The 11,402-nt window shown below is 32.3% G+C and overlaps 2 protein-coding genes and 1 non-coding gene across 3 annotated transcripts; 1 reads left to right on the forward strand and 2 right to left on the reverse strand.

The window, feature by feature from the left end:
* The first annotated feature begins 2,248 nt into the window (after window positions 1–2,248).
* Window positions 2,249–3,008, forward strand: LOC107025367 (glutaredoxin-C9-like). Its single transcript, XM_015226159.2, has one exon. It carries the CDS (start codon window positions 2,317–2,319, stop codon window positions 2,761–2,763), a length of 447 nt encoding a protein of 148 aa, XP_015081645.1. The 5' UTR covers window positions 2,249–2,316; the 3' UTR covers window positions 2,764–3,008.
* A 781-nt stretch (window positions 3,009–3,789) lies between these two features.
* On the reverse strand, window positions 3,790–9,288 carry LOC107024525. The gene is made up of 5 exons (XM_015225514.2): window positions 9,159–9,288; window positions 7,942–8,334; window positions 7,314–7,423; window positions 5,357–5,461; window positions 3,790–4,532 (listed from the first exon to the last, which is right to left on the reverse strand). The coding sequence occupies exons 2-5, from the start codon at window positions 8,300–8,302 to the stop codon at window positions 3,891–3,893; spliced, it is 1,218 nt and encodes a 405-aa protein (XP_015081000.1). The 5' UTR covers window positions 8,303–8,334; window positions 9,159–9,288; the 3' UTR covers window positions 3,790–3,890.
* Window positions 4,617–4,734, reverse strand: LOC114078174. The gene has a single exon (XR_003579716.1). It is a non-coding gene; the product is annotated as a U5 spliceosomal RNA (small nuclear RNA).
* Window positions 9,289–11,402: the final 2,114 nt, after the last annotated feature.

Below are 11,402 nucleotides of genomic sequence, written 5' to 3' on the forward strand. Positions count from 1 at the left end.
GGGAATGGCCGGTGGTGGGTGGGTGGGGGATCAGGGATCGAATGATAAAATAAAATTTTGAAATTGATAATATTTTTTTTAAATTGATGTTTTTCAAAAAAAAAAAAATGTAACTTGAAATTGGGGGGAGTTTTGAAAAATGTATTCCTTAATTTTTGAAGGAAAATCATTTTCCTTAATTTTGAGAAAAATGAGTTGATTTGAAAAACATTTTCCAAAACTTTTGTCCTAACCAAACTACCAAACACACTCTTAAAGATAAATCCATTTTCATACTTTTTATTTTTATTTTTTAAGAATTTGTAAAATAAGTTTAAAAAATTAAGAGATAATTTTTTTTAGTGTGTGTCAGATCTGTTTTCGAAAATAACCTCTCTTTTATCTTACGAGAATAAAGGTAGTGAAGATCTATAATACATTATACATTTCATGCCTTTTAAATTGTATCTATATGAGATTAAACTGAATAGATTGCTATTGTTATTGTGTTGATTGAATAAGCCTAGTTTTAACGACTCTTTGTTTTGGAGGATTGATTTTAGTAATCTTCCTAATCATAAAGAAATATATATGTTTTTTTTCATTTTATTCACATTTGATGGTTGATGTTGTTAGAGTTTCAATTAGTTCAGATTTTCATTAATGCTTGTTAAAAAAGATAATGTTTCTATCAAAAGTTTTTTGATATATACATCCTAAAACTTGAACACGAAATATCTTACTTACCATAAAGAAAGTGTTATGTATATCCAATTGATGATGGTAAGTAATGATATAAGTGGATATCTTGTGCAAGTTGCAACTTAAAATAGGGATCACAATCCAAAATTAGAGAAGTGTTACAAATTGGAATATGTAACAAAATAAGCCAATTAAAGGAATAAAAACGAAATAAGTGACGTTGAGGAATAATGAAACATCATCCTTTGTAAAAACTAATTAACAATTTAATAAAATAGTTCACGACTCTAACTTCTTTTATTTAAATAGAACGTTTGAAAATAATTTTTCTATTTTTATAACGTAAAAATTAAAATTGCGTACACATTATCTTCATTATAACATTCCACTTATGAATGATGTTGTCTACAATTTCTTATACACATTTATTATGTAATTTCAAATATTTAAATTCTATACTAAAACAAGAAATCAAAATCCAAGTTGAATAATTCTTCTTCAAGTGTATTAGCTGTTTTTTTGGTGTTTCTACTCAACCTCTCTTGTCTAATCTGATAGGGATATATATATATCATCCTTATCTAAAGTTAATTAATATTGGGTATCTTGTATGTCACAATTAAATTTGAATGGAGTAATTAAATTGTAAATCAGTAAATATTTACCTAACTTTTTACGATCTTTTTTAATTATTGAGATTAGGCCAACAAGTTTTAGTAAGTATAGATTAGATAAATTAGTAAGTCACTCAAAAATAATTAGTAAGTGTACCAAACTTAAGGATAAATTAATCAAACATAGTAATCCATCCCATATAAAACTTCAATTTTAAGTATTTGAAATTGAATTGAAAATAACTAACTAATTGCACTTGGTACAAATTATATTTCACTTGAAAAAAACAACTTAAACTGTCGTTCTTCATAAAATTATCTGCTTGAAAATATTCCTCAACGAAAATTTTCAATATTTCACCAACATTTAAAATACTTAAGCTCAATATCTATGAATATATACATTTTTAACTTGCTAGTAACAAAGTTGAGATATTTAGTTTATCGATTCTGAACCATAACTTTTATTGCTTAATGAAAGTTAAGCCTAGCTTTATCCGATCTAAAGATTTATAGGTGTTAAAAGTAACGAAATATACTTGCAGCCACTAGAAACGACCTAAGTAGTTATAAATTATAACCAATAATGGAACCAACATCACGAATTTTGATAAGATAATTGAGATTCCTTCATTTTTAATTAGACATCTTAAGTTCCATCTTCTGAGAATGATAAATTTTTTTATTAAATGCACGATAATGTGAATATAAATTTAATCGACCCTAATAACGTACCGAGTAGGAAACCGAAATAAATAATGGGAGAAAGAACGTAATCAAATATGGTACCCACTTAGATACACAAGAGCATAGGCAGGTGATGACATATTTTAACGTAAGCCACAACTTATATTACGCGTAACATATCGTAACTACCGTTGACACCCCCACCCCCCTCTCTACTCCCCTACCCCTACCTACACATATATATGTGTATATATATATATATATTTTCTATATGCACAATATCTAAGCAACACAAATAAAATAGAAAAAAATAATCATATAGCTATAATTATTCATGATGCAACAAGCACTTCCTTACAAGTCATCATGTATATCTATAACACCAAGAGTTGATCGACATCATCGTGTAAGTACCAGCAATTCATTGTTATACGTTAAAGGTTCAAAGGAAGAATTGAATAACGTTGTTAAGGATAACGCGGTTATAGTTGTGGGAAAACGAGGTTGTTGTATGAGCCATGTTGTTAAACGTTTACTTCATTGTCTCGGAGCAAATCCTGCTAGTTATGAAATCGAGGAAGACGATGAAAACGAAGTGGTTGATGAGTTGGAGAATATTATTGTCGCCGGAGGTAATGATCGGAAAGACACCGGACGGTTGCAATTTCCGGCGGTGTTCGTCGGAGGGGAGCTGTTTGGTGGATTGGATCGGATTATGGCGGCTCATATTACCGGCGAGTTGACTCCCGTGTTGAAAAAAGCTGGAGCCTTATGGCTTTGAATTTTATTTTTTTTTCACTTTTTTTTTTTGGGTGTTTTTGGGAAATAAATTAAACTTGGTAGATGTGGAAATACAAGATTTTAGATAAGGGTAGGTTCAATTTTTATAATTTGGGGTTACTATTATGAATGATATTCCACTCAGGTTCGATATACACTTTGAAACTTAATTAATTTCAAATCATATCGAAAAATAATCCCACTTTAAATATGAAATAATAATTACTACATACGACTTTATACTCAGACTTGTGGCTTATGAGAAAATATTGGTTTCTAGTTGTATTTGATCTTAATTTCATTATTAGTTACAATTTTAATTCAATCTTAAATCTTGATTAAATTTAAATTACGATTAAAATCGGTTACTGTTTCACTATATATAGATAAACCTAATTACTTAATTCATATTTCACATCAAGATTAACAACTTTTTTCTTAATTTAAAAATAAAGTAATTTAAACTTTTTATTTTTTTAGTCATATAATACCTAAAATTACAAGTTTTTTTTTTCTTCTTAAAGTTGACTAGTACTTGTTCATAGGTCTACTCTAAAATAGTGTCATGGATTACGTTTTCCACAACGCTGTCTGCCAAAACTAAAATAGAATAAATGGAAAGAAAAGAAAACCTAACAAACACAGATATTTGATCTTCCATCTCTTACCTTTTATTTGTCAAATATACTGAAAATGATTAATGAGACAATTCATTTTTCGTTCCAAATAATTGAAGTACAAGTCATCAAATTTACTTTTTTCAAAGTATGTAGGTATCAGTAATATTCAGATTAATTATGGGCGAATTCATGTACATTTTTATGTGTGTGAATTAGTTATATATGTATATTAGTTATTCCACTTTTGATCCTCAAATAAAATAATACATAGATTCTCTCGTAACTTACATGTATATTAGTTCTGTGGATTTCTAAATTGTCGACCAAATGTGAGTTGAGTAACACAAGATTTAGTTTTTCCATTTTGCATAAAATAATACATAAATTTCTTTCGATATTAACACGAGTTGACAAAGGTTAGATTTTTAACACGAATGGTAGAAGGCTAACACTCAGAATTACACAATTTGTGGTTATCATGGGAAAAATTTCCCAATCTGGTGTTCAGTTACAATGTGTCAAACCATGAATCAAAATCATCGATAATTTTGGACTTCGAGACAGGTTGGGAAGCAGAGGATGCATGACTAGCAGTAGAGCTTACCTCATTAGGCAGCGAAAGCTCGTTTTTGTTAGTCACAATGGATGTTTCTTTGAGAAGATCATCCAGTGTATCGTCCAAACTGATATCTGATATTGCAGGTTTGGGTAGATCGTGGCCTCGCTTGGGCTGAGTGGAAACCTCTGATAACGGAGTTGGTGTTCCTGCTTGTGTCACGGGGTAAGGACGAATAGACTGGTCAATAACGTTGGTGGACTCACAAATTTCAATCTCGGTGACTGAATCAAGAAGCATGTCAAGCTCTGCTTCTGCAGCTGCTGCCTTAAATGCAGACGGTACACACATCAGTGTATCATTTTGTCCAGCCTCATCCTTAGATGCAGTCGAAGGGTTAGAGGATTCATCAGCTAAAGTTGGATGTCTGCTATTGTTGCTTGTGGTGCCCAGATGCGAATCTTGATGCCTGTTTTCGTTGCTTTTGTTAGTGGAAGTTAATGAATTGGAGTCTTTTTCGGCCGTTGAACTCTTGCTTGAAGCTAGATCGCTGTCATATTTCTCTTTAGCTGCTGATTGCGACTCCTGATCGTTCTGCCAGTTTTGCACATCAAGTACATGTATTAGACTATATTACAAGATAGTACAAAGACATCCTACAGGAGTTCACCAAGTAAAATTTTAAACAAATATTGAGCATTCTGAACGTAGGCGTATGCCACTATTTGCAACGAGCACACGGTATTCTTTAGTAAAAGGCGAAAGAATAATTCGCTATGTGCTCATTGCCTGGCTGCATAAGATGAAGTTGTTTAGAACTAAAAACCTCATAAAAAAAGAATAGCTCGAGAGTCATAGAAGGATTGCGTTAGTTAAACCTCAATAAAACTAGATCAGTAATTTGGATTCTCAGATCTCCGCAGAACAATAAAGTGGCTTGACAGTCGAGGATGAAACCTCATAAGTTAAACTTCCAGTTATTTCAGTAAAATTGACTTTCAAACAATTCAGAAGCAGAGTTTATTTTCTCACTATCCTCACCCTATAATAAAACCCTCATACTGAATTTTTACATGCTATATATAACATGAAATGATTTTATGCCATTTTCGCATGCTGAGTTACCAACATAATATTTTTTATGGAGTAGCTGGAGAGGAGACCATAGCTGGAGAGATGATTCATCTGCATCATATATGTTGGTGCAGTTTAATGCTTTTAGGTGCACTACCATGCGGCAGCTATGGACAAAAGGTCTAAAATTCATTTTAAGCTCAAAGCTCATTTTGCAGGCCTTTTTGTTAAACTTACACTACCGCATCTTAATTAAATGAAAGGCCCCATGTTTCCAGCGTATAACCATTAACCAACATTAAATTTAACGAACATAGAAGGAAATCGTAGATGACATTACATACCAGGACCAAAGGAAGTAGATCTGGTTCAATGAAAAGTCTCTCTTGTAGACTTGCTCTTTCAAGCTGCTCTGAAAGAGCTTGCAGATCAAGTGAAAGAAATGATGCCTGCAAATACAAGAGTGACATAGTTATCAATGAGTTTGACCATATGGTAGCCTAACAATCTTGATGGGGGCACGTCGGCATTTCAGGAAAATAACAAACCAAATCACAAATCAGAGAAAGCGTAATTAAAAAAAAAAAACTGGTGTCAGCAGGATTAGCAATGAACATATGCTATTGCTTCCTACACAAAAAGAGATGAGCCGTGCCATTAATATGATTGGCTATCAACAAAAGCAAAAGTTCACTTCAATAACCATCACTTCATTACCAGAAGAAAGAATAAACATGTGATGTTAATTAATACAGAATCATCAAGAATAGCTAGTAACCAAGCATCTCGCACATCAACACCTTTCTTGCCTTCATCAGCTGGATAATAGTACTGTCAACTGATTGATCCGAAACACACATGTCTAATTTGACAGTTAACTGAAGACTGATGGATTTTTGAGCTTATTTATAAGTCAGCTACACTAACTGTAAGTAATTCTAATAACACATAGTTAACTTAAAGCATACAAGAAATTTTCTGATACATTATCCTTTTGTAAATAGGAGCAAAAGGAACATGTTATAGTGCCATACAGTAAAGGAGTGGGTTTTACTCAGTCTTAGCTTCGATTTAGAAGGCTATTCATATATACCCCTCCTTCAAATTATAACTTATGTTTCTATTTGCTTTTAGTGAATCAGCAAGGTCTGAGACTAACCCACAAACTATTAGGTGGGTTGGATTCAAAAAGAAATCTTGGTGATTCACATAAATCATGCTAGGAGTCTGTATGTATGTATGGTCTGACAGGTGTGTGGATTCCAGAATCAGGTTTTAAAAGGAAATCAGAACGTGCAGATTCACTGAAAGTAAGTTACTCCTCAATCCACAACAACTCGTAATGATTCGGCACCCCTATCTTCTGATACTGAAACAACTACTACCGATTCAACTCCTCAATTCACAACAATTATTAATGATTATTCTCTTCAAACATCCGATATGGGCTGAAAGATGTTGAGGTATATATGTTTGTATGGACTTATTTAACAATCAGGAGTAAAAAGGCGTATATGTCTCATGTTGAGTAAGATAGTGAAGTATTTCATACGCCATTAGAGCTTGGGTTCAAATATTATCATCATTCAAAAAAAAAAAATATCTTTATGTGCTTGGCTCAATTACCGAAAAATCTGGTGTGCTGGTTCGCCCGCCCCTCAGTCACTGGTTTGACGCACAGGAAGAGCCTACCCCTCTACCCTTCCTACACTTAGTATCAGCCTCCTGTCAGCTATTCAGACATTATGTATAGTGCTTCCTTACTACTGAACCAAAACCTTCGTGGCAACAGAGTTTCTGTATGTATATTTTGATCATCTAGAAGGAGATGAATCAGAATTATTTCAAAGGACGAGGTCAACCAGCACATATGCTCAAATAAACTTTCCTGTATTTTTGGCTTAAGGAGTAAGTGTGACATGTCAAATCTATGTGACTTAGATACTTCACTTGATTCATCCACACCCACTGATTAATGTGGATCATGTGATAAATATTGAGCTAAGTTCTAGTAACTATAGATAGAATGAAGTGCTATTTGCTTTGCTAACTTATAAGAAAGGTTATTTTTACACCCTTTCAAAGAACAGACTGAATTGTCAACTAAAGTCGTAGCACGTTTTCAACATGTTAATATAACCATAGTGTTAGAAGTTTCTACTCTAACCAAAATGTTTGAGGCAGTGGAGATAAAAAGTTATCAGTATCCCATACTGCTCTCCTTATAATACCAGAAAACAAGAACAGATAATACGAGCAAAGGAGACAGACAACCCCATGGACTGAGAGTAGAATAATCACCTTAGTGGGAGGAGGTGCCTTATCTTCCATAGCAAAATTGTCTTCTGCTATCCACGATAACTTGCTTTGTCCTTTTGCAGAGAGTAATGCTCCTAGGCCCTGGTAAAAGTCTGGAAAATATTAAGTCAGTACTATCATTTTGACCAAAAATTTCTAGACTGGCAGAGCCACGTAAAGACTTGGAAATACAGTAGTCTGCGAAAAATTTGTAGAGTAATAAAAATAAGAAATACGTTTAAGCTGCAACAAACCTGAATCAACACATTTTCTAGCAAGAATCAACAACTTAGACAAAGTACAGCCAAGATAATATTTCAATGTTGAATTATTGACGCAAACATTTTAATAATTATGTTTCTGAATCAACACTTGTGCGAGACTGCTCCTAGTCATGCCTCACCCCTAACTTTCCCCTACGCTCGAACTAATCTGAATCTAGTAACCAAACAACAGACAAATAACACTAAAAAGGCTATGTTCTATATTTCAAAAACCATTTATGGCCAACTTGACTTGAGAGAGCAATAAAAAGATACCAGTTACAACTGTCATACAATTTCGACAGGTTATGAGTGATAGCGTCAGAAAACAATTCTATATAGCTAAAGTTCTAGGATAAAAGCATTACCATCTAAAATATCATCACCAAAAGAAACATCCTCTGAAGAAAACTGAAGCTGATCCTTAGCCTCCGAAAGCAAGTATGCATAATCTGCTCCTTTACTTTTCGGCTCGACCACATCACTTGCATTACTTGCGCCTGCTGGGGTCGCAGTTTCAGAATCTGAATTTTCTTCTTCATATCGATCCCAATTTGATGGGAGCTTCGGTTTAGGCTTTTCCTTAACTTGCTTGACAGTAACCTTCTTATCACCGGCAGACGTGCCAGAAACAGCAGAAGAACCCTTAGATGCATGATGTGGATTATGCTTCTTATTAAGATGTAACGAATGAGCTCTCTTCGACTTTGCCAACGCTTTTGCATCCATTTTCTCTGTTCAGAACTCTTGATTAATCACACCTGTAGAACCAAAGAATATCCGATTTCAGTTGATGGGTCAAATACATTAACTTCGCTAGAAAACTGATCTCCGTGTTTACCATAACATACATCAAATATTTAAACCAGAAGTCCCTATGGATGTTAATCACATTGGCTGCTTAGTTGGGCCTTAGCATATTTGTATATCAATATTTTTATAATAACGCTGGTGTCTGAACCAGCTTGCGCGCACCTCGACTAATTCCATCCATCCAGTAAAAGTATGCCAATGTCATAGCTACTCTTCCTATTCCTACTTGGATTGAATAAGCATGTCAATCTAATTTAACCTTATAGACTAATTCCACGGAATACCTATCACCTCCCACCAACAACAACAATTCTACTCTTTTTGATATTATCAAATGTAACTCCAAAACTTGATAAAACACCATTTGAATCACAATGTCTACTTAGTTTGGCCTTTGTATATGTGTATGCCTAAAAAATAATAATTGATAATCCTAGTGTCTGGACCAGCTTACGCGCACCTCGACTAATTCCATGGGTGTTGCCTCCCCGCTCCCACCCATAACAAATATCAGGAACTGTATCCACTGAGTCTAGAACATCTACAAACAAATCACCTAGTGTTTTTTATTTTTCGGGGATTTATTCATTGACGACTAGACCACACCCTCGACGATGTGCATAATTCGATTATGTAAATGCTAAACAATCACAATCGAATGCAAATATATAAACAGAAAAAATTTACATACAGCAAGGAACGATTAATCTGAATATATCAACTATAACAAATTCGCACTGAACCGAGAATAATTAACAAAATATTGACTTACCGCAATAAAACTCGAAATCAAAATGATGCTAATGATAAATAAAATTGAATTAACATGGCAGGAAGAAAGAAAACTTGAACTGAACTCAGATACTTGAATTCTGGATCGACACTTGAAAAGATTAAAGTGGGTCGGATTATTGGATTTTGGGTTTGAAAACTGATGGACTCAAAGTTGGGCCGGGTTGTAGGACTTTGGGCTTGAAAACTAATGGACAAGATTTTGCTTGTTTACCAAATTTGGCCATATTTTGTGTCCTGGTCTTGAATTTATATCTATCATAACAATTGATTTTTTTCGTGCAATAAATTAAAGAAAAATTATTTGGAGTAATACATTTTTATAAATAATTAGTGATTTTAGCAATATTTTTATTTATTACCATTTATAACAATACTATGTTAAAGCTGCAATATTTATTAAAAGTGAATTATGCATGCAATAAATATGTATTATAACTGTTTTTAAAAATATATTATGCATGTTTTGTAAGAAACTGACAAACTTGTATTATTAAATGTGTGATAAATGTATTAATCATCCATAAAACTTGTATTATATGTGAATAATAAATTGTTCTTTGTAATATATACTAAAATTGTATTATAAATATATTAAAAGTGATCAAGTGAAAAAAAAAGTATTACTATAAATGGTAAATACTTTTTTAATATAGTATATTTTTGTAAGTTTCCTTATAATTTTCTACGAGAGAATTCTCATTTTCAAATTTATAATTTAAAAAATATAACGAATATAATACTAAAAACCTTATATGCAAAATGTTCACATATGGTAAACCTATTAGCAATTGCTGAACGAATTTTTTTTAAAATATATAAATTCAAAAATTCTTAAATCTTACCTTAAATTTTCTCTATTTTTTGTTGTTCTTTCGTCCTTTTTCTCTCTATTTCTTTGTTGTTCCTTCTTTCTTTTCTATCTATCGAAAATAACTTGTTACATTACTATTTATACTAATGAGAAATCAAATTAAATTAAGGATAGAAAACCTATTTCTATATGAATTAGGACAAACAAACTCTAACTAGACAATAATTATATAAATACCAAAACTTACAAAAAGAATAATTTAAACAACTTAGTATTCCTACTCCAACTTTGAATATCATTTTAACAGTTGCTGAAAATTTTTGTTAAGAGTCATAAAATATAAATAGTTTAACATAATTTTTATCATAACTCATAGCGTGAATCAAGAATAGTTAAATCATAAAAAAAACGATATTAAACCTCGAACCAAAAAAATAAAAATAAAAATAGATATAGCCCTAGGTAGCTAAGAGGAAGATTTCTGAACAAATTGTCAGCAACCAATTGACAGAAATTAGTGTCCATAAAAGTGAGGTAACTAAAACCTCGATCACTAAGAAACTTCTTGAACAATACACATATGATGTTAAGGATTCTGTGCACGAGTAGAGAGACCCCAGCCTTTACAGTTTTCTTTTGTCATATCAACTCTTTGTACATAATTCATAACATACCCCTACCACTACTTTTCTTTTTCTCAAGCACTAGTCAAAAGGCAAACTTCAAACACAGTGATACGTAGTATCAGTAGTTAATCAGAGATTTCGAGTTTGAACTTCTAGAGATAGATAAAAGTTTGTTGGAAAGGGTATCTTTAAAGTTTAACTATGTAATAAGTGAATTTGAATTTAGTTAATCCTAATACAGGTATATACACTAATATCAGGTAGGAAACAAAAAAAAAGTAAATATACTAGCTAGACTGATAGTATTAGTAGCTTACCAATTAAGGTTGTATTCGAATGGTATGGAGGACTACTTCGCTCTTAATTAGAGATTTCAGGTTTGATTTTCTAAAAATAGAAAAAGTTCTATTGGAAGTGGTGTTCCTAAAAATGAATCCTGCAATACATGAATTTGAATTTAGTCGGTGGAAAACAAAAAAAATTAAGAGAATATACTAGACTAGTGGTAGTAGTTTATCAATATGAGTTATAGTGGGATGGTTCGAGATTTATTCACCTTTTGACAAGAGATCTCGAGTTCAAGCTCCTGAAAATTAAAAAAAAATGTTGAAAACATTGTTTCTAGAAATGAACTCAACAATGCATAAATAGAAAATTAGTTGAAATTCAATGTAAATATCAGACATCAGATGAGATTTAAAGAAAAAAGATATACAGGAGACTAGTATAGTAGCTTTCTTTTTAGCCCCTACTCTGGCATCACTCATACATATTGTCTTTTGAA

Source organism: Solanum pennellii, chromosome 7, assembly GCF_001406875.1.
Source record: "Solanum pennellii chromosome 7, SPENNV200".
Taxonomy (NCBI): Eukaryota; Viridiplantae; Streptophyta; class Magnoliopsida; order Solanales; family Solanaceae; genus Solanum; species Solanum pennellii.

Excerpts from the sequence above, each read along its gene's own strand:
- LOC107025367 (XM_015226159.2), top strand. The coding sequence starts at position 2,317 with ATGATGCAACAAGCACTTCCTTACAAGTCATCATGTATATCTATAACA.
- LOC107024525 (XM_015225514.2), bottom strand. The coding sequence starts at position 8,302 with ATGGATGCAAAAGCGTTGGCAAAGTCGAAGAGAGCTCATTCGTTACAT. Across the intron at positions 7,424-7,941 it reads TGGTGATGATATTTTAGATG|ACTTTTACCAGGGCCTAGGA; the intron begins GTAATGCTTTTA and ends AATATTTTCCAG. Across the intron at positions 4,533-5,356 it reads ATCTACTTCCTTTGGTCCTG|AACGATCAGGAGTCGCAATC; the intron begins GTATGTAATGTC and ends CAAAACTGGCAG.